This window comes from Arachis ipaensis, chromosome B8 (assembly GCF_059453495.1).
Source record: "Arachis ipaensis isolate K30076 ecotype BB chromosome B8, ASM5945349v1, whole genome shotgun sequence".
Classification (NCBI taxonomy): Eukaryota; Viridiplantae; Streptophyta; class Magnoliopsida; order Fabales; family Fabaceae; genus Arachis; species Arachis ipaensis.
The window spans coordinates 5,770,960-5,795,426 of NC_142443.1; the positions used below are offsets into that span (position 1 = coordinate 5,770,960).

Sequence of the window (24,467 nt, forward strand, 5' to 3'; positions counted from 1 at the left end):
TGATTTAAAAAATGTAGAGAACGAATGAAGAGAAACACAGAAAACGCAGAGATGGAAGAGAACATAGAGTGAAAACGTTGAAAAAATTCGAAAACGGAAACAAAATCCTTTCGAAAAAGGCAGTTATATATTCGCGCATTGATTGAAAAATTAGTTAGATTAAAAGGCGCGTGAGGTGAATTAGGGTAAAATGACTTGTATAGAAAAATGACTTGTATATGGAGAATAATTGTTTCTAAATAAGTGTGATGAAATTTTATTTCTAGAAGTTACTTTAAGTTGTGAATTGTGATTTTATTTTCAGTAATTTTTAACCGTTGATCTTAATTATATATTTATATATATTTTTATAATTAAAATCAATAGTTAAAAATTATTAAAACACCAATATACCAGTACATTTGAAAATTTTCTAAACTCTGTTGTATATATTTAAAAAGTTACCTACAAAAACATGATACTTATTATTGTTTTGGCTTAAGAAGTAAAATCAGTGAACTTGATCCAAAAGAGTTTTGGTCTAATTGAATTGTAATAAAGATATTGGGCTGAGATAATTGAACAAATAAGAAAAGATAATCTAAATTTTGAATAAATATATATCTTAATTTAGTATAAAGAAAAAAATTATCAGTAATTGTTTTACATTTATATAACAAAAAAGTTTATTTACGTATTATTTTTTTAATAAATTTTGTTTAAATGTGCTCTAAAAATCATCAAAGGAAAAAAGAATTTATTAAAAATATATAAATCAATGTTAATTAAAATATTAAAAAATATTAACCACTTTAAATTTTATATATTAATTTTTTTAATCAGATTGAATATTAATATAAAAAAAAGAAATGAACTATTCAATTGATTTGTATACTAAATAAATTAATTTTTTCAATATATATATATTTTATAAATAAACTATATATTAAATATAACAAAATAGATTAACTACACGATCAGCATCACCATACCTAATTTTCATTCAGGGCATAATGTTAATGACCCTATTTTTGGTATTTTTTATATTCTAATTTTTTTTTTATTAGAAAAAGGTGATATTATATTATTGCTTTTGGGGGGAATCTCTGTGGGGCTTTATGTTTTTCTGATTTCATTTGTCATTGCCTTTTTGACATGGAATATTTATAAATTGGAGCCATATTTTTATTTAAAATTGATTATGGGGATGTAAAATACATGCATGTTGAACACCATTGACATTGATGATTCTGTCTCGTTTTCTCTGCCATATTGAAAGCATCTTTTTCTCCCACTCGTGTTTAGGCTCTATAATTAAGGCAGGGGCAAGTGATGATGTTATTGTCTCAAAGTTAGTGAAGGCCTTTCTGTCAAGGTGAAAAAGATGCTGTAGTTTTTACATAGGAGTTAGGACCTGTTTTCTTTTTCTGGTTTTCCAAGTTATCAATTGCATTTTCTCATTAATTTTGGCATATCATAAACTAAATTAATCTAATGGTATAAATTAGTACTATTAAATTATTGTTTTAGTACATGATACACCAAATGCATCTTTGTGCATGTAAGGAGCTTTCAGATTGAAATTGACATTACCAAACACAAACTCCTAGAACTATCCATCATCAACAATTAAAAGGCAAAAAAAGAGTTCATCATTGAATTCATAAGATTTCAAATTGCAGGAAATCATGCAGGAACATATTAAATAAAGCACAACTGAACTACAAACAGTGGACACAATGCAAGCACACAAAAATAACATACATTTTGGTAATAAAGAGATCAAGCATTTTTCAAAGAGGGAACAATCCTTATCATTATTACTGTTATTATTATTGTACTATAAGTAGGATCATGCTGGTGCCTTCTTGACAAGAGTAGATGAGAAATCCAGCACCACAATCTTCTCAATAGCTGCTGAAAATGTTGCTGAGAATTCAACATGATTTGGATGGCTCTGAAATGCAACAAAGTCTTCTTTATTTCCAAATGTCATCAAGAATGCATGAGTAAAACCTTGTCTCAGCATATCTAAGCTTTCAATGTCCTGTCCCCTTTTTAACACAAACATAACAAAACATGATTATAATACAAAGAATGTAACTTTCTCATGCTAGCTTGCTATTCTCACTAGGATTAATAAGGAGATAAATATTAATGAAAGAAATTAATTAGTACCATTCAAAGGACTTAACAGCATCAATCTCAGAGACCAACTTCTCCATCCCTTTGGTGAGATCTTCAACAGCAACACCTTCCTTGAACTTCACAATCACAAAGTGCTTGAAGTCTGCCATGGTTATCTATCTATCTATCTAGTTACTAGTTACTATACTTTTGGAAGAAGAACTAAGAGGCTATAACAATAAGCATGATAATATATAAAGCAGAGTTTTTATTTACGCGTTAAAAGCACAGAGTCCACAGTACCCTGAAACATGTTCAGTGTCAGAAGTCAGAACCCCATGACCCCATTGTTTTCACAGTCACATTCAATTACCAAAACAAAAAAAGTTGTAGGAGACAGCATCCATGGCCTCAATCTCATGAAAGGTACCCACTTCTTTGATCTTATATAGACTTATCAAATAATAAGGCAAAATTATCCTAACCATCAAACAGTAAAAATTTGTCTTGTTGCTTTGTGTCATCATCGCACATGAATGGCTGGCCCCATCCATGCTCTCTTCTTTCCTTGTTTTGGTTCGTGCAATGGACTTAAAAAATTCTTTTTCTGTTATTAAATGTTATTAAATGCACGTACAAAATTAATTATATTTAAATTAAATTCTTTATTTTTATATATTTTTTAACATGACACACAGTAGAATAATAAGTTGGAAATTTAAATATATAAAGTTGATAATTAAAAATTATTAGATAATAATTTACAAACAGTAGTATTAGGAGATCAGTATATTTGATGATTTGTAGTCATCAATTAACTATTATTAGTATTTAATCAACTTGGGTTGGTCGAGTGGTCAACTCACTCATCTGACTTAAGTAAGTGTCGGGGAATTTGAATCCCGCCTGCTGCATATAGTAACCAAAGTTAAATGATATAAAAAACTATTATTAGTATTTTTAATGATATAAAATTATATCTAATAATGTAAAACTACACACTCTTTTTTTAATGATTAAATGCTGATTAAATTTTAATAAAAGTATTAGTCTTTAACATTTTCTCTTTAACAAAATATATTAAATTATTTAATAATTTTTAACTATTAATTTTAATTTCATATAAAAATAATTGTACCTAAATTTTTACCGATTAATAAAGTTAAACTATTCTAATTAAATTAAAGTGTTTCTTCCAAATTTACATTAGAGTTTTAATTTATTTTTGGCATGGAAGTTTGATGGGTGGTTGGGCTGATTTAGAAGGAGAGGAAAAATGATGATGAAGATAGAAAGGGGGACACATTTTCTTGGCTCTGAGAAACTTTACTTTTTGTGAGAAATGTGCAGTGATAGTTGGTGGAGTTTTGCCCATGTCGTTTGCCATGTGCACCGCCAAGCTAAGGGGGTAAATTATTGGACTTGGATGGACATACATGCTCTGTACTTAATCCTTAAGGAATCTTAGTCTTAAGAGGAATGATGTCTAAGTCACATTAAATTCATATTCTCGTCTGTCTAGTGTCTTCACTCTTCACTACCCTTGTCACAATATTCACTAATTTATTCTCAATTAATTCACTATTTTCGCCAATGATTTATTTATTTATTTAAGTAGGACACAGGTTATTATTATTAGGAAAAAAATTAAATATTTTTTTAATAAATATCTTTTTTATTTTATATTTTTTAAATAAATTTTTATTTTTATTTATAAAATTTTAGAACGCTAATAAATCTACTCATGAAATAAAAAAAAAAAAACTTTGTACTCACGAAAAATAATTTTCGTGTGACAAAAATATTCGAAATTAATTTTATTTATAGGTAGATTTGTTAATATTCAGAATTTTTGTGATAAAAATAACAATTTATTCATATTTTGACTTTCTTAGTATATGGATAATTTTTTTCATTTATATATGAACATATTTGTCAATGTTTGAACTTTTGTTTATAGAAAAATAATTTATTCTATTTTTTTATATAAAAAAATTAAATTAATAATTTTAATTCATACTCTTAAACACACATATTTATGGGCAACTATATCTTGTGTATATTTGTGAAATGATGTGTTATCTACAAATACCTTGGATGGTCTAATAAAGTTTTATTAGATTAAAGCAGAAGATAATGTGGGTTTGTGAAATGATCCGTCATCTATAAATGTCTATCAAAGTAAATATTAGACCCCAGCTGGTAATATGTCTTAATCAACACTAATCAATCAGAATGTCTTCTTTTGTATTGATTTTCTTTGTTTCTTTTTAATTTTTCTGTATGACTCATCACAATTTCCATCTATCATTTGATAACGATGATGCATTTAATTAGTGAATAATAGTAAGCTTTAATTGAAGTTCCTGTATGATTTTTCTTTGTTAACAAAATGACATAAGCTTAAATGCACAGATTTTTGTTTTCTCTCTCACTATTTCCTTTCACATGTGGATCTTGTCTTAAAGAAGCAAGAGTCATTATGATATACGCAAATGGTAAATTAATTCTTTCATGACGATTTCAATTAATGGCTGGTTTTTCTATTTTTTTTCGCCAGACTCGCGGTTGAATCAGCAACAAGCAATAATAGACACTCCATGGTAACAATGCACAGTGAAAACGAGAGGAAGAAATTAAATTAAGGTTTAATATTCAAAATGTTCCTAAAGATTACACGTGTTAATTTTGTTATTAAAAAATTTTTTCAAATTTACTTTTAATGAATATAAAATTTAGTCAAATTAATCATTTCGTCTATAACATATAACATAAATTATTTTATATTATATTATTATTTAATTGACAAAAAAATCAATTTCTTTTTTGTTTCTTATAGCATTAAGGATTAATCTTTTATAAATTTAAACTTTATTTGAGAGTTTGTTCTACTATTGGTCAATAAAATATTACATACACAAGATAAGATTCGAACCCAAACACTTGATTAAGAAAACGAGTAAGCTAACCCATTCGATCAATTTGAATTAGTTAAAGAATTAAAAGTAAATAGCCATTTCTGACCATGAAAAATTCGAACAATGACAAAACTGACAAAAAAAAAAATTAAACTAATCTTATATCCATGAAAGATTAATTATGCTTGTAAAAAATATTCATTCGTTAAATTTTTATTAATTTTATTAAAAAAGTATGTCAATTCTAAATTGCTCTTATCATCATCTTCAACCTCTTAAAACAACAATAATCAAAACTACCCCTCTATTTTTCAAATTATAATCTCTGTAATCCTCTTCCATCACTACCTTCACTACCAATATCACCATCAACAACATCATCGAAATAATACAACACAACAAAAAGAATCACTCCACCTTTACTTACACTACCACCAAATTAAAATTAAACAAAAATGTTTAATTTTAATTGAAGAACTATAGAAGAGTGACAACCCTAAGAAGGATTGAAAAAGTGTTATTTTCGACACCGCCATGACCTAACTTCCAGCCGTCGCACTTTTCTACAACCAAATTTGGAGTTGCATTCATCACAAAGAAATGGCAATAAGCTTTTGAAATTAATTTTCACAATAATTGAATCATCAAGCCAGATTATAGTACTAATAGCCCCATCAAAAATTAAATCTCTTTTAAAATCATCAAAGAGCCACTATTTGCACCACCTAAAACAAGTTTAAGAAACAATAACTTCTTTCCCAACTCAACAAAAGAAACAACCTCTTGTTTTGCTTTCTAGAACATCCCCTCACCTTTTATACCTCCATCAAATTCAGATTCAAATTAAAAAAAAAAAAAGTGTTCAAAACTGTTGCAGTTATAAGTATAATTATAGAGACATAGTTGTTATTGATAATTGTGGTGTCGCCGTAGTAGGGATTGGATTTGTACTTAGGGGTGGCAATGAAGCGACCGAGCGAGTAGGGGTAGATTTTTGCCTTACCTGATCCTGTCCCGTCCTACAATAATCTGCATCGAACCCGTCCCATTTTTACTCAGAGGTAGTAAAATTAAAGCTTAAACCTTAACACGCCCCTATAATTATTAAATTCAATAAATAAAATTAAATTTTAAAATTTATATAGCCATCATTATATACATAACATAAATTAAAGTAAAAATTTAAATATGATACACTATTATTAATCATTTTACTAATTATTTTATATATATTACATATTAAAAGTATATATATTTATGTATATATTATATATACTGGGTCGGGTTTAACCTAAATCTGACTCCGCTCAAGAACCCGCCCCGAGTGAATAAGGGCAGAGTGGGTACCCACAAGTTTGGATAGTATTGCTACCCCTATTTGTACTCGGAATTGGGGTGGCGCTACTCCTCCTTCTAGCGACAATGAGGATGACGGCGAGAAGCAACTGTCAACGACGCAAGATAGCAATAAAAAAGTCCAGTTGTTAAGGTGAGACTACGAGATTTGTTGGTGAGACGATGCAGATATGGCATTGACGACGTTGGCTGCAAGAAGGAGTTATCAGTGGTGCAGAATAGCAATCAAGCAACTCGGTGATCATGTTGAGACAATGATGCTGGCGAGAAGTAGATCTGACGGCGACGAAGCTAGCTGTGAAAAAGCTAGCAGCAACGATCTGGAGAGTTAGAGGTGACTGAAGACAGTGTCACTAGATGATAAACTTATCGCTGTGATTGAGTGAGAGAAACTAAGTTATATAAGAGTATTGATTGGAGAGTAAAGAGGATGAGAGAATTGATTCAGATGAGTGAGGGAAAATAAAAAAAGTGAGGATGAGAGAAGTTGATTCTCATTTTGAAAGAGATTAAGTTGAAGGAATTAGAATGAAGTAAAAATAGATAATTTCAAAATTTTTTAAAAATTTTAATGGAGTTAATTTAAAATTTATTGAACGAGTATTTTTGACAAATAAAATTAATTTAATTTTTTTATAGTCAATTTTGTCAATATTTAAATTTAATTAATTTAATTTATCGTTATATCTTTTAAATATCAATTTAAAGTATTTATTTTTCCGGTACCATGTGAATCCATTAAATTGAATTGAATTTGAAAGCGAAACACATGAGCCTAGCTAGCTAGAACTCAGTAGGAGGTAGGAAATCAATGAAGCAACTAGGAGTACTTACTACTTAGCAAGAAATTATAGCTCACTAGGCAACACTATATATATAGTTACTATTTGCGGCCATAACTCAAAACGTGTGTGTATGAGTGTTTTGCTCCATTTATTTAGTTTTCTGACATTATGAAAAAATGCACGGTGAAGGAGGTTGTCATTATGGATATGTCTAAAATCAATATAATAATTATGTGTATATTGAATGTGCTATATTTATATATATTATTAAATTTTCTTAAAAAATATTAAAAATTAATATTAAAAAAATATTAATAAATTTTAATAAATATAAAATATTTTATTATATAAATAAATATTTTTTAATATAAAATATATACATTTATGTTAACATCTAATACACACAAATTAAAATTATTGTATTTATTTTAGACATATACACTTGAATCATAATTAATATGGACATTATTATATTGGATTCAGTCTTGTTAACTTCAAATTCTACCGAGAGATAGCTAATGAGTAATCACTAAATCCATTGAAATTCACCATTTGACATTCGTTGGTTTGGAGGTTGATATACATATATTATATATAAGTTAATAATTAAATTACTCTCTAAAAAATAAAATATTTTTTGAAGTTTTTTTAAATTTTTTTAATTAAATTAGTTCTTCAAATATTATGAACTAATCATATTTATTTTTCAATAATTTCATTAATAATTTTCGTTAATAATTGATAATAAAAAATATTAATTGACAATATATATAATACTTGACATATCTAATTAGATGTTAACTAGATATATTTATCAAACTCTATTAATTTAGTCCATTTTTTAATTATATAAACTATATTTTTAATATAACTTAATAAATTTTCATAAACATATTTGGTTAACATTCAATCGAACATATTAGGTATCATTTATGCTATCATTTAATATTTTGCGTCATCAATCATTGACAAAAATCATTAATGGAGTTATTGAAGGACAAATATAATTAATTCATAAATTTAAAAGGATCAATTTGATTGAAAAAATCTTTAAATACAGCGTTTGGTGAAGAGACAGAAACGGAAAGACTGAGACTGAGAGACAGAGACACAGAGATTGAAATAAATCTCAATAGTCTATTTGGTGCAAAATAGGAGACAGAAATTGAAAAAAGAATGAAACTCTAATTTAATTTGCACAAAGAGTAAAATTAAAATTAATTAATTGAAATGAGGGTATTTTAGGTATAAAGTGTTATTAAAGTTTCAGTCTTCATCTCTAAAAATTTTAGTCCCCTGTGTTTCCACTTTTTAGAAGTACTGAAATACTGAAATTTTGGAGATAGAGACAGAAATTTTAGTACCAGTCTCTAAACCAACAAACATGATACTAAATCTCGGTTTCTCTATCTCTATCTCGGTACCTCAAAACAAACGTTATAGAAAATTTTTTTAAAAATGTCCAATCCTTTAAGAACTAATTTGACTATTAATCATATTATATATACACAAACAACTCAAAAAATTGAATTCAAAATATAATGAATTTAACAATTTAAAGAATTGTCACTGACATTGACAATGAATAAATAGGATATAAATTAGATTCTACAATAATTTTATTGATAAATTTAAAATCTTTCTAAAAATTTAACTATATATATATTATATGCGAGTTGAAGATCTCTCCGTTCTAATACTATCCACATTCTAAAATTTCTCACAAATCCTACTCGATCCTATTTATAACAAAATCAATTTGTGTAATTTGTTTTATATATTCGTTCATATCAAGTAATATTTGTGAAATAAAAAATGTGTTATAATACCAGTTGAAGTGGTTGGTTCCACAGTTTGATGAAATTATATAAAGAGAAGATATAAGTTTGATCTCCATTAAATTTATTTTATATATATATACATATATAAAATAAATTTTAATTATGTACTATAATATATATGTTAGGGATACGAATAAGTTAAATAGAATTAGGTTTATTCGTACATGATTCTATTCGTAATTTAATCCAATTAATTCTTAGTTAAATTTATTGTGAATTGGATTATCAATTCTGTTCGAATAGATTGAGTCAAATTGGATACTCACAAATAAAATTAGTATTATTAACCTTAACTACCATTAGAATTATGTTTGTGTCATTGTGTGTGTATTTTTTTTTGGGTCAAAAAAATTAGATAACTCCTAATTTTAGATATTATAAAATAACAAAATTAATTTATGCACACTACACATAATTGTGATTTTTTTTTATCTTATACATTACACAACACAACACACCCCTACTCACACATACTACTATTACTAACATGAGTTCTATATTCTTTATTGAGAATTCGAATTCGGATGCAGCTCCCAGTGAAGTAGTTGATGCTGCCATTGATCCAACTGTTTGTGGTTTTTTTTTTTTTTTTGTCAGATGGATTAAACAGCCCCTAATTCTAGGCATTACTCATGTATTACACACCCACACAACACACTCACACACACTACATGAGTTCATTTTAAGGGTTCATTTATCCTTTCATAAGACTTGAACCCGGGTGCAGTTACTTGCGAGGCAGCAGATCTTGCCACTAGCACCAAGCCTCGGCTGCAACTGTTTGTGGTTTTAAACCATGCCGGAATTGATGGATTCATAGAGGGATTGGACATTTGCATTTTGCAATGAGAAGCATGAATATAGCTAGCTAGCTTTATGGGCTCGAACTAATCATGAGTGTCTCAGAAGAAATAGAAAAGAACTCATCATCAAAGCCAATTACCCCTGTATGTGTCCAAAAAAGAATGGGCTGAGGAGTAATACTAGTACTAGTACTAGTCCATATTAGGATCATGGGCTTTAACAATGGACTTTGTATTCAACTCACTCTCCAAAGTATGTTTTTTGTTTACCTAGATTTTTTTTAAATTTATTAAATACATAAAACTAAATTATATTTTAAAAAATAGATATTACCACTCTAATTTTAATAATATCATTTTTTATAAATTCATCCAATATATAATATAAGAAAATAAAAAATAGAGTAATATTATAAAAAAAATTGTTATTTCCCAATATAAAATTTTATTTAAATTTATCACATAAATGAAACTAAATTATATATATCACGTGTTGTATGTGGGATTACACACGGAAACTAAATTATATATATCACGAATAAGTGAAAAAATACCATGTAAATAAATAAAAATTATAGCGATAATATTATAATTTCTTATGCCACTATGTTCTATTTATCTATCATACATTAAAAATATTATGTTGTTTTCTCTTTTGTTTTGTTTGCGTTGGGTTCCACCTCCAGTTCATTCTGTTAAATTGAATTGTGATGCTAGTTGTTTTGCTCTTTTTGGCTATGCTGATTTTGGTTGTATCATTCGCAATTCTGATGGATATTGGTTGAAAGGTTGCACTGAAAAAGTCGAAGTGTGAAGTGTTCTTTTTACTGAATTATATGCAATTTGGAGAGGTTTACTTCTTGCTTAGAATAGTGGATTTCGTGAGGTTATTTGTGAAACAAACTGTTTAGAAGCTCTTTTCTTGGTAAACCAAAAAATGCTTGGTAAGGATATTCCGGAATGGGATTTGCCAAAGCATATACAGGAGGTTATGAATTGGAATTGGGGAGTCTCTATTCTTTTAATTCAGAGGAATGCAAATAGTGTTGCAGATTGTATGGCTAAAGCAGCTACTTCTGGTGCGGACATTCACTCGAATTGGGGTCAACCATGGAGTGAGTTTTAACATCTAATAGATTTAGATATGAACCTAGTCAATTAATTTGGTTTTGTCTCTATTTTTTTCTTTCTTTTCTGTTTAGTCACCAAAAAAATATAAAATTAAATGTATCTTTTATAGTGTTTAATTTTTCAATTATTTAATACAAAAATAAAAAGTAAAATTTATTATTGTCTCTCTCATCTTTTAGACAGATTAGACACTAATGTTTTAGGCACTATAGAATTTCTCAAAACTAAAAGTATCTCTTAATATAGGAGAATTACATGGTTTTCTATCATTCCAAACAATAAGGGCTGGTAATACATACCCTACCCGCGGGTATACTACCCGACCCAACCTGTTCGGGTAGGATAGGCTACCCGACCCACTGCGGGTAGGGTAGAGTGCGGTCCAGGTAATATATGACATGTTTTTTAAAAATTATATGCATAGTGAACTCTCAACCTCCTTCATGTGTAGCAAGTAAATAACCACTAAGCTAGCTACTTACTTTGATAATATATTGCATTTGTATATTTATAAAGTTACCATAAAATAAAAATTAAACAAAAATAAAAATCATATATAATTCATGATTCAGAAATTACTAAATCAGAAACCCTAAGACTAAGTGGGAGGCTGGTAGCGCCGTTTCTTCCCAAGCCATAAGCCTCAGTGCTTCACTGCAAGTCCCAACTCTCCTTCCTCGTTCCTCCATTGCCGCCAGCCCGCCACTCTTCTTCCTCCTCTGTGCTCTCCTCGCAACGCTGCTGATTCGTGACCTTCTCTCCTCTCTACGCTGCTGCTCTGTGCTCTTCTTGGTATGTACTTTGCGTTTGAATCTGTGAAAATTGGGACTTTACTTTGTGTTTGAATCTGTGACTTTTGCTCTTTTTCTGTATTCAAAAGATTATAATTCTATACTGGTGGTGAATCATAAGTCTTTCAGGCTAGAGTTTGGTTAGATGATGTGATTGGTAGCTGTAGGGAAGTAGCTATACCAAAAATAAGAGAAAAAAAAAAAGAAAAGAAAAACCAAGTTCATGTAATTATTCGGTCCTACTATTACAGTTTATGCAATATGCATGTGTATATATATGCCTTTGCATTACATTATAATTATCTGTATTATTTAATTTTATTCAATGCTTGCTATGTCCAACCAGCTCAGTTTTATTTTTTTGAAATGTAAATGCTTGAATTGATCAAATTTGTTGCTCAGATTTACAGTTGATGTGAATGCAATATATATTGAAAAATTGTATTCTTAAATCGATGAAAAATCAGTTTAATCACATACGATTTTTCAATATGAAATCAGGTCATAAAAGAAATTTTCAATTTTTATAAAAGGATATTGTTTTTTTTTTAAGGAGAGAAACTTGTAATTAAAAGAAAGAGCGAAAGTGGACTGAATAAATGGTAAATTTAGTTTGATAAATTTTATGTATAAAAATTGGATTCCTAAGTTTTTTATGTATAAATAGTTTTTCTGAATCTTAATGATTTTTCGGCATGCTTGAATTTTTAATATTTAATTATTTATTTTATTATTGTGTAGACAATAATGGATAGTACCAATATGGATATAGTGACTTAAGAACAACAAGAAGAAATTTCTGTTGAAGAAACTGCTAATTTTATTCCAGACGAGTCTGTTTCGGGTGAAAATAGCAACAAATCTTTATTAAAAAGTGTTTATTGGCAATACTTTAGTAGATATAAAGAGAGAAAAGAGTGAAAGGTAAAGTGCAATCATTGTAAGTCTGTTCTTGGTGCCAATCCAATGAATGAGACTACAAATTTGAAGAAACATGTGCTCCATTATTGTAAGAGAATAAAATTAGCAAATTCAAGATAATCAACAATTACCGAATCTCTTCAAAGACATGGAAAGAATAGTTCAGATGCTTTTATATTTGATGCATCTCATACAAGAAAATTGATTGCCAAGTCCATTTGTATGCATGAGTATCCTTTGTCATATGTGAATCATGTTGCAACAAGAGAAGTGTTTGCTTCAATGCAACCAACGTTTAAGATGCCAAGCCGAAACACAATCAAAAAGGATATCTTTAAAATGTACGAAGTGGAGAAGCTTAATATAAACAAGATGATGGATGCAAATGATAGTCGAGTGGCTATTACAACTGACATGTGGACTTCCAATCAGGAAAAAGGATACATGGTTATTACAACACACTACATTGATAGTTCATGGAATTTACAAATTTGAGTATTGAGGTAATACCTTAAACTTTGCTTCTAGTATAAGATATGCTTTCTAATGCTTGATGTACTTATGATATTTTTTTATTTGATATATTTATAATAATTTTCAATTTTACTTATGTTCCTGCTCCTCATTCAAGTGAAGTTCTTTGCATTAATGAAAGTTTTGTTGGAGTAGAACTTAGATAGAAAATTATCAACTATTATATTGGATAATTGTTCTATAAATGATGCTATGATTGATGTGTTGTTGGGACGTCTAGACTCAAATTATTTGTTGTTAGAGGGTAAGTTATTGCATATGCGTTGCTGTGCTCATATTTTGAACCTAATTGTGAAGGATGGTTTTAATTTAGTTAAAGAAAGTGTGGAGAAAATTCGTAACAGTGTGGTGTATTAGACTTCAACTAGTAAAAGACATGAAACTTTTGTGAGTTGGTGTAGTAAGTCAGGTGTTCCCTTTATCAAAAAATTATCTCTTGATTGTATGACTAGATGGAATTCCACTTATGTGATGTTAGAAACTGCATGGTTGTAAGAAATGTCTTTGCTCGACTAAAACAAAAAGACTCCAATTATAAAAGTGTGCTAAGTAATGAGGAATGGAACTTGCAAAAGAAATTTGTGGTAAATTAAAATTTTTTTTATGATGCGACTCAGTTATAAGAGATATATTTGCCATTCCTGTGTCTACTGTTGCTTTTGAGTCTTCTTTTAACACAAGTAGCCGTATAATTGCTACTCATCATGGTAGTCTTCATGAAGATATGGTAGAAGCTCTTATGTGCAATTAAAATTGGTTGTGGACAAAATATTATAAAAGAGGTTATTTATGTTTTCAAGTTTTTTAATTTGTTTAGAAATTATAATTGTGTTAAAATTATATATAATAAAATTGTTGTATTTGATTTTTAGGTAAAAAACTTGATTATCAAACTGCTAATGAAGATGATGATGCATTTTTTGAACTGACTGAAGAATAATGTTGCAAGAACTTGGAATTAAAAGAAATGTTTGAAGACATTTCTTTGTTTATGTTATTTTAATTTTATTAAGAACTTGATAATTATGCTATTTGTAATTTTATGTTGGATTTGTTTAGGACTTTATTATCTTTAATTTTAATTTAAACTTAATTTTTTATTTTATTAATATAACAATATGTATGTTTGTAATTTTATGTTGAATTTCTTTAAGATTTTATTGTCTTTTATTTTAATTTGAATTTAGTTGTTTATTTTTTTATTTTATTAATATATATGAAATTTGGAATGATTGGGTTTTTATATTTATTTTTAAAAAAATTGATATTTCTGCGAGTAGGGTAGGGTAGGGTAGGGTTTTGTAATTTAGGGTGCGGATAGAGTTCGGGTTGAAAGATTATCAACCCGCGGATAGGTAGGATAAAGTTTTATTGAGATTTTCTACTCGCGGGTAGGATTAGGGTAGGGTCCAAACCCTATCCTATCCTACCCATTGCCAGCCCTACAATCAATTATAAACTGATGCACATACAACTGGTCAACATTATTCTAAGTTTGTTAAAAGTCAATAGTTAACACTTAACATGAAATTAAAGTTTATTATTTAATATAGATAGACAATAAAAATATTAAACAATGTGAATAATAGATATATTGAATGTTCAATTTAATAGGTATGTAAACGATTATGTTCATTATTTTTAATTAAATTGTTATTTTTTTCGATTTGATTTACTTATATGCAGTTAATAATGGCTGCTAAATATGCAAATAATTATCCTAATATTAAAGTTTAGAAGATAATTTAAGAATAAAATATTTTTTTATTTAATTAGATCAATTATAAAATCTATTATTCATATTATTTATAAAAATTATTGTGTATCTAATAAAATTGATTGTGTAACTAACGTCAGTTTTCCAGCAATATATATCATACAAGAGACTCCGGCTATGTTATAAACAGCGAGAAAAAAAGTTAAAATATTCATCAAGACCAAACATTTTGACGAAGGTTTTTTTCTCGATGTAATCTCTTTTCTTGTATTAAAAAAAATAAAAGACTTAGAAATATTTGATTAAATTATAGTATAATATTGATTAATTCTATCCGATTCTTTTTAGAATAATATATAATTTTCTTTTATAATGCGTTAACTTTTGATTTTACTAATTATACTAGTAATTTAAATTACTTAAATTTAATTAAAATTAATATTTTAACTATAATAAATACTATTTATAATAATTAAATTATTATTTAAAATAAATCATAATATTACTAAAATATCAAAAAAGGTCAGAAAAAGATTAATGTAATTTATTAAGATATTATTTTATAATTAACGTACTTACTAACGTACTTTTGATCTATATTGGTAACAATCTTGTAATCACAAAAAAGAAAATAGGAACAAATGATACTTTTTTAAATAATTTTTTTTCCATGATATTAGAGCAAGTTAGATTTTAGAAACTCAAAATCAACCATTTCTAACCCTCTTTGATATTTTTCTAATTTTGTTTTCTAATTATAATATTCTAATATTTTTTTTTCAAAAAATCACTAGAATTGGCATAATAATAATACTAACAATAATTAATAACATCCTTACAAAATAAATATGAAAAAAAAATCAAAACTTATGATAAATTCAGGCATGCTCCATCTCTAATTACATATCCCATCACTCATCAACTAGCCTAATAAAACATAGGAAAAAAAGAACAAAAATCTAAAACATCACTCCCTCACTAATCCACTATATATTCCGATTTCTAAACATGAAAAGCTTCCTCTTGATTATTTCAATTTGGCGTGTAATTGAAAAAGTAATCATTTAAATCCAAGTTACATAATTCAATAGACTGCTCGATGGTAGCATCACTGAAATTGCTGTCACTGAAAATAAAATGGAATTGGCAAGTTTCATCAAGAAAATAGGAAGAAGGTGATTTATCTCTGAACTCGCTTTGATCCTCTCCTAAAACCTTACTTCCAGATCCATCATATGAAATAGAAGAGCAGAAGTGGCCAAGTGGGAGAAGTAGGAGAAGGCATGTTCTTCATATTGTTGGTATCAAAAATTTGTTCATATTCTTCCTCCTTAGAGGCTTGAGAAAATTACTTTGAGCATGAGGATCTCGAAGGCGAATGGCTTCTCTGTCATAAACCATGGCGATTTCTTTGGCAGTGTCATAGGTTCCTAACCCCGCGTAGCTTCCTATCCTCTCGAGAACAAGAAGAAGCAGCTTTCATTAGCATTATTGAGCTTCTATTTGAGAGAAGCAGTTTTAAGATAAGCTCTCCTTAAAGTACTAACCAAGTTGAGTATTGGTGGTTCCACTACTCACCTTAAAAAAGAGTATTAGAATATCATAATTAGGGAATAAAATTAAAAAAATATTAAAGAGGGTAAAAAAAATTAATATAATTTATTAGGATATTATTTTATAAGTAGCGTACTTATTAGCGTACTCTTAATTTATATATCGGTAAGAATCTTGTAATCACAAAAAAAGAATAAAAACAAATGATACTTTTCTAAATAATTTTTTTTTCTAAATTCTTTGTACCATGGTAACAAAAATTCCTCCTTAAATCTTTTTCGCAAAAAAAAAAAAAACTATTAGAATAATTAATATCAATGAAAGAAGTTATCAAATAACTATTACAAATTTACTAACTAAAACATTGGTTCTAATTAACAATTAATTAGGCTCTATAGCTAGAACAAAACATAAGAAATCCGTCTTAGCATGAAGGTACTTAGGTACAGTTTTAGAGGCTTTTGAAAGATTCGATTTGACAAAAAATAGTGGCTAAGTAGAAAAAAAAATCATTCTTAAGAAAATAAATAATTTATCATTCATATGTATAAAAAATTGTTATTATAATAACATTCGCTACGATATTATATTTGAAAGCATATTTTCTTTCAATTTGATAACTTTGTAACTTTAAGTGTAGGCTCTAATTTTAGTCACAGTGAAAAATTCTTGATTAAGAATAATATTAAAATGGAGTAAAACTCATGAGAGGAGTAAATTTCAAGTTATTAGTATAGATAGTAATTAAATTATTTAAATATCAACTAACAAAAAATTGATATATTAGAAATAGTAAATCGTATTTTAAAGAGAATTAAATAAAATTTATCTATAGTCATCAAAAAAAAAAAAATTTATCTATAATATTTGTTTGTGGCGTGCTTTTTTAATTTAAATAAAATATTCAAAAATTATTCTTTAACGGTAACAATTGAGAAGCAAAAGATTGGAGTAAATTTTTGAAACATTTATAAAGACCACTATTGTAAGTTTGAATGGAAATACAGGAAATACCTTTAGACCCTTGTCAAAGTAACTTATTTGTTGGGTCGTTTTTTATGTCTATGGTTTCATATATCATGGTCTACATGGTTCGTTTGACATTTATCAGTTATAGTATAAGGCACTAACTTTGGACTGTGCTCTCCAATAATTTAGCTTCTATTATAGGTATGTTATCCATTTCAATTACATTATGAATTACTCCTTATATGAGTGTAGACACAAACTAAAAAGAGTTGTCTTTCACGTGTTAATTGTGCATTATACCTAAAGAGAGTTTATATCAGAAAAAGTTAATTATAACCATAACTTTAGAATAACACGAAGATTAGTTCTTTGGATTATTTAAATGTCTTATTTTCATAATCTTTTTTTTTTTTTTTAAATAGCATGTATATAACAAATTTTCAATTATAACACTACACCACATCCAAACAGATAGCAACGATTGATAAATCCGCTGAAAGATAATATGCGGTTAAACCCTTAGCAGCGGTATAATTTTGCAGCGGTTTTATCCGCTACGAAATCGTAAAAATATGATTTCTTGGAGATTGCAGCGGTTGTAAACTGCTGCAAAATGCCATACGTTTACTGTTATGATATAGCAGCGGATTTAAAACCGCTGCCAAATGTCGAGTAACACTTTTTTTTAAGTTAAACCAGAATTTATAATAAAATATGCCAATTCTTTTATTCTTTATACGTTCATCCACTCAATTGCTTTAATTTATTAAAATAACCAACAGCCAATCCAACTACAACACACGAAACAAAACAAAAATAAGTTTGCAAAGGTGACTCATTATAATGGTAATTTGAATCTGATGTATCCATGACTGTAAACTACAAATAAAGTCAACAAAATGAAAAACTACAAATAAATATCTCAAAAGTCATTATGACAGTGAACAATAAAAGAGTATTTAGATTCCAACACTGATAATTCAAATCATTAGTGCCCGCACATTATCTTGCATGGGATGAGGTTGGTGCACTTCTCAAAGAATCCAAATCTGCAGCTATTTCAGGTGGCAAATTACCTCCTTGTTGCTGGATTATGTATCTTAACAAATTTCTCATTGTCTGCATTTTTGCCTTCTCCTCTGCTGCCTCTGCCTCCATTCTCTCTCTCTTTGCCTTTTCCTCTGCTGCTGCTGCCTTGAGTTCTGCTGCATCCGCCTTAAGTTTCACAATCTCCATCTGATACTCCTCAATCTGTACACCGTAGTCCGACTGCTCTGGAATGTTACGAAAACACCGACTCGGACATGTACCAATACCGAGTTCACAAACTCTTCCTGGGTGCTCTTTTCCAAGCACTTGTGCAAGGGAATCATTCTGTGAAAATTCCTTGCTAGAGGGGTCTTGGCTCTCAACAAGTTCAATTGCTTATTGCAAACATGTGAGGACCGGATTTACACTAATCTAAATTCAATGGTAGTAATTGCAAAGAGAAATTTGAAAAAGTAAAGAACATGATTTACCCTAACCAAACGCGCATCTTCATTCATATACGAACTATTCCTTTTTTTATGACTCATGGTCCATCCCTCTCCTCTACCAATAGGCCTTCCCTGTCGTTGCTCCTATAACAACCATCAACACACAATTATATAACAGACGACACTATATTACCAGAAACACGTCGACATTCTGGAACTGAAGTTAAATTAGTTACTTCTTCGTGTCTCTTTTTTGTCATCGTTTTAGAACCTCCGATATGTGTGTACAGTTGCTTTGATCGATTAATGGCATTTTTTCTACACATCTCCTACACACAAAACGAAGAAAATTAAATGTTATCTGGATAAATTACTACACTGTTAATGATTTTATAAGTCAGCCTTGTATGTACAACTTCAGGAAACACAAAAAAGGATAAGGTAATGAACTTTTGGGTAGTAGTTTTTCTACTATCACAATAAATTCAGCATACTTAGCAGTAATTTATTATGATTTAAATTCGAATACAATGAAATTTCAACTAAATATTTGTTACCTTTGTGTCTTCGTCCAACCGATATTGAAAAAACTTTTTCCAGTGATCTGCCTCTATTCTTGTTGGCTTACGCTTGATATTTTCCTCAAAAGTTAGTTCTCCATCATAAACCTTATGGAACAAATGATTTCTTGCGTTCCTCTAGCAGCTTCCTATTCTTTGTACAATTCCCCGCTTTATCCACCCTCTTTTATTGTCCTCATAGTGGAAGACTCGCTACAAGTAGTTCAGATCAAAAGACAACATATAATAATTAACCACCTCAACCAGACTTAAATATTATCAAAAGACACATCATTAGACATGAACAATTCTCGACAACAAAATTCACAGAAGTCAACTACAAGAAACCCAACATGCACTATCCTTCTCTAATTTACCAGACTAAAACAAATAAAATAGAAAACCAAAGAAATCCACCTACTAACGGAGAGTTGCAGCAAAAAAAGACAGCATCCTCATAGTTAGGAAACAATGAAATAATCTCTCAACAAAAAATTAAAACCACATAAACATTCAAAATTTCAAAGTTACGAATAGAACAGAATCAACTTGTTCAAATGTGTTCCAAATTTATTTTCTTTAGACATTTTCATTTAACCGAAAGTCATAAATAATAGCTAGTCACTCTCTAATTAATAACAATAGGAGCAGCTTTAACATTCTCATGAGGTTTATAAGTTTTATCATTATTATTGTTATTATTATTACTACAATTATTAGTTACATTACTATACACGAAGGACCGGATTAATTGGGGATTACGCTATATAATTACCTAGTGCAATTTACACTATACAAAAAATTTCTTAGAAATTTATCGATATTCTATAAAAATCTGTATGGTCGATATCATGTGTGTGCGTCTTAATCTTTTCTTGTTTTGTTCATTTAATAGATAAAAAAAAGCATTTTACATGGAGTATTAGTAGCGCCTTACTTTATCAAACAAAAAATAAACATTACCTTAACCTGGTCAAACGCATACTCCTTGGAAGCTTTGCTCATTTTCTTCCAACTTTTTGCACAAATTGGTAACTGTTGAAAATCATACCCCAATGTCCCCAAGAACCCACTCAATAAACCCGCTGCCTGACCAACTTATTGCAACTCTCTGTTATGGTGTAGTACGATCTTCTTTCCAGGAGGAAGTGCTAATGCCTCCTTAACAGTCAGCTCCATAGAAGAGATCACACCATTTTCTAACAGAATGAACAAACTTTAAATGTTAGTTTACTAAGAGAATTATAATGCACGGAGAATAGTCATTACATTTTCTAAGAAACAAGCATCAAAAGAAAACCTATGACATCAACAACCCAATAATCGGTGTCCTTTTTTTTTTGCTGTTGGCATTGCCTTGACGTTCGACTTCATGTGCGGCAAATAAGTCGTCGAGATGGTCATCGAATGACGCGACCTCATCTGCCTCCGGGTCATAGTCTTCATCTTCTGAATGGTCATCTACAACTTTATGTAAATCCGGTTGATGCTTTCTATTTGTCGCAGGAGCTCGAGCGTCCCCAATGTCACTTGACGAAGCCAGCCGTGTTTCATTGCGCGGTGGTCGAAACGGTATAGCGTTAACACGGGATTGTCGAGCACCTTTGCCGGAATGCGGAGGTGGAGGCGCTCTAGCACGTCGCTGTGCACTTGAAGTATTTGCTCCCGTTTCATGTGTTCCATCCGTGTCCTAAAAACAAAGTAGTTAGTACATCAACCAATTTTTGTCAGTTTTCCCACAAATTATATTGAATAAAAGTCTATACTAAAAGGCAAATAAACATTTTAAATAACTGGTGCATTAAATAACTCACCGGAGTAGCGTGGGTTTGACTATTAGGGCCAGCTACAGTTCCGGCTGCAGTACTAACAGTGTACCGAGGTTTCCTTGGCATTTGATTATTCCTTTAAACAACACAAGGTCATTAGACAATTAGCAAGAGAACAACAACGTAAAAGTCAATAGTGCACAATGATAATACCAAATATATGAATCAAGTTTCAAACAACATAGTACACTATTTAACAATTTCGTTGTCTGAATGATAATAAATAAATCAAATTAATTATTCAAGAAAAGTCTAGTATCAACTTTCAAAGGTGCTAATATAGGAGACAAACTTGGTGGTGTTAACAATGACATAGCAACAACTTTTTGATCCCCAACAAACACTTGTCTAAGTGATGTGAGAAATTAATGTAACCTTGATTAAATCAAAGCAAAGCGAGCATTAGAGAAGTTGTTACATAGAATCATATGACCTTTAAATATCTATCGCATTAAATTTTCCCTAAACAAGTGATGCCCAGTTTTGAGGCGACAATCCAAAGATTAGGGGTAAGTGTCAGTGAATATTGACACTAATTCAACCTTCATATATCAACAATTTTTACAGGTATATCTAATTAATCTTGTAAATGTTTGAATGCAAAGTAACTGGGATATCTTGCATGTAAAGTAGCAGATTATCAATAACCAAAGGGTCAAAAATTAAGTATCAGAATATTTGGGGCATCGCAATTTCAGCTTCAGATAACAAATTTGTAAAAATTTTAAATCAAATATATACATGCATGAGAGCTTAAATATTTTAACACCGAACACACTAAAGCAGAAATGGTGAATGACTCATTATTAATTTCATTACATATTATATATACAGAGATTATTTTTTCCTTCCGGCCCATACTAGGTACCTTTATGGCCCATACTAGGTACCTTTATCCGTAACTCCAATAAAAAATCTAATCCGGTAAGAGTATTCGTAACATCCTCCTCTACATGCTAGTACCATTTTTGATTAGTGAAAGTTGACAGTGACGTAGCTCCTTTTTCCTTTGGGTTTGGCCAACGGGAGTTTTAGGAGGCACAGACGATTCTGGACATTTTCTTCTTCGATAGCTCACTCAGAAAGCTTCTCTTGAGCTTTGAATATTTTTGATTTCGTACGAAGGTATGGTTTTGGTTTCTCATAGTTAATGTTTAATATCACGTGAAAACTTAGGTTAGAAGACCTTAAGATAGGAATGAATTGAAAGAATAATTGATGGATTGTGTATATGGTATAAAATGTGTGGTTTAGCTGTTGTTAATAATTTGCTGTTGAAGTTGGTTGATTTTGGAAAAAGATTTAATATTGGTATTTGTTTGATTTTGAAATAATTTGTTACCGGAAATGATTTGAAGGACTGAGAGGTGTTTGATTTGATAGTTGGGACCCTTGAAGGGTGGCAGAAATTCGAGCTTTAGAGGAGATATTGCCAAAACTTCTATAAGAATTGGAGTTTTGATTTGAGGTGGTATTTAAAAAAGAAAGAGATTATTACGTGGCTTGTGTATTTGAGACTATTTATTGACCCTCTGTCGCAAGATGTGACCGGGCACTTTAACTCCCCGGATTCCCCCATGGGCATGCATATATATATAAATATTAAATATTATATTTGAGCTTGGAGTTCGTCTCCATGGAATACTATATTATTGAGCTTGGAGTTCGACTCCATGGAATACTATATTATTGAGCTTGGAGTTTAACTCCATGGAATATTATATTATTGAGCTTGGAGTGTGACTCCATGGAATATTATGTTTGAGCTTGGAGATTGACTCCATGGAATATTATTGAGCTTGGGGATGCGCGCACAGAGGGACTGTCTAATGGTTAACTACCAGGACATGTCGGGTTGGCTGTATAACCGACAGATGAGACTCATCAGCCATAGGACAGGCATACATCATATGCATTTGTTTGGTTGCTTGAGTGTACATTGTTTTAGTTTGCTTAACTGTTAAATTCTGCTTATCTGCTACTTGTTCTACTTGCTGTAAATGCTTCTCTATTTGTGTTTTCCTTGTCTGTAATGTTTGTCTATGTAATTAAAGGCCCCTTGTCTGGTGAAGGAATGACGAGGGTTGTTCCACCAGTGATTCAGAGGATTAGAAGTGACAGAAAGTAGAATGTTAAGTTAAAGATAGATTCAGAACTAGAATATCTTAGATAACTTACCTAACTTCCGGTTTAGTTGAATTCTTAAGCTGAAATCTGAGTGTCGATGTTCTAGGAATGCCTCTGGCTTTCCCGAGACCTTTTATATTAACTATGCATGCACATTTACCATACTGAGAACCTCCGGTTCTCATTCCATACTATGTTGTTGTTTTTCAGATGCAGGTCGAAAGGTATCTCATTAGGCGTCTGGTCACCTGAAGCGAAGTGGTTACTGTGTCATTTTGTTGTGCAGTGATGTATATACACGTACTTAGCTTTCTCTCCACATAACTTATTCTTTTTGATCCTCTTGGAGGTTTATGGAGAGGCAGGATTTTGTTTATGTACATCCTGGGTTTTGGATATGTATATATATGTAAATATTTCTCCGGCCAGCCTTGACTTCGCAGACTGAGTTAGGAGCTTGATATTTGGTACCTATGGCTTTCTATTCCTACTTTTATTATCTTACATTTTTCAGTTATAGTTTTCCTCACACGCAAGTTGTTCCGTTTTCAGAGCGTGGCGCTTTTCATTTTGCGATTTTGTTTTACCCATTTTTCAAGGCTCCTAGTCTATTATATTTTTTCTACCATTATAAGTATGTATTTTAATTTTTAGAAGTCGTAAAACCTCGTCACCTCTATTTTACGACTTAAGCGTAAAGTTTTGGGTGGTAGGGTGTTACATTATGGTATCAGAGCAGTTCGTTCCTATAGAGCCTGAGGGATGGACTGATTATGCTTCTGGGCATACTCTAGGTGTGTGTATGTGCTATTAGGATATCTGATTGATATATGTGGCATAAACGTTCATGAGCATGCATTTGGAACTTGAAACATTAGACTTGCGATATTGAGACTGATCAACTTAATATCACTTGTTTGGTGTGTGAAGGGACCAGATGTCGACTCACGGACGCGGTCGCGGCCGAGGTAGAGGTAGGATAGGCATCGTTACTCCTGGCCCGGCAGGGAATGATCCAGTAGACTTCATGGCTGCCCTGGAAAATAT

At 30.0% G+C, this 24,467-nt stretch overlaps 1 protein-coding gene and 1 pseudogene across 1 annotated transcript; both read right to left on the reverse strand.

The window, feature by feature from the left end:
* Positions 1-1,632: 1,632 nt before the first annotated feature.
* On the reverse strand, positions 1,633-2,527 carry LOC107614087 (stress-response A/B barrel domain-containing protein At5g22580). Its single transcript, XM_016316318.3, has 2 exons — positions 2,158-2,527; positions 1,633-2,033 (listed from the first exon to the last, which is right to left on the reverse strand). The coding sequence occupies exons 1-2, from the start codon at positions 2,274-2,276 to the stop codon at positions 1,832-1,834; spliced, it is 321 nt and encodes a 106-aa protein (XP_016171804.1). The 5' UTR covers positions 2,277-2,527; the 3' UTR covers positions 1,633-1,831.
* A 15,901-nt stretch (positions 2,528-18,428) lies between these two features.
* Positions 18,429-21,359, reverse strand: LOC148547065 (uncharacterized; annotated as a pseudogene).
* Between the last annotated feature and the right edge of the window lie 3,108 nt (positions 21,360-24,467).

Excerpts from the sequence above, each read along its gene's own strand:
- LOC107614087 (XM_016316318.3), bottom strand. The coding sequence starts at position 2,276 with ATGGCAGACTTCAAGCACTTTGTGATTGTGAAGTTCAAGGAAGGTGTT. Across the intron at positions 2,034-2,157 it reads GCTGTTAAGTCCTTTGAATG|GGGACAGGACATTGAAAGCT; the intron begins GTACTAATTAAT and ends TGTGTTAAAAAG.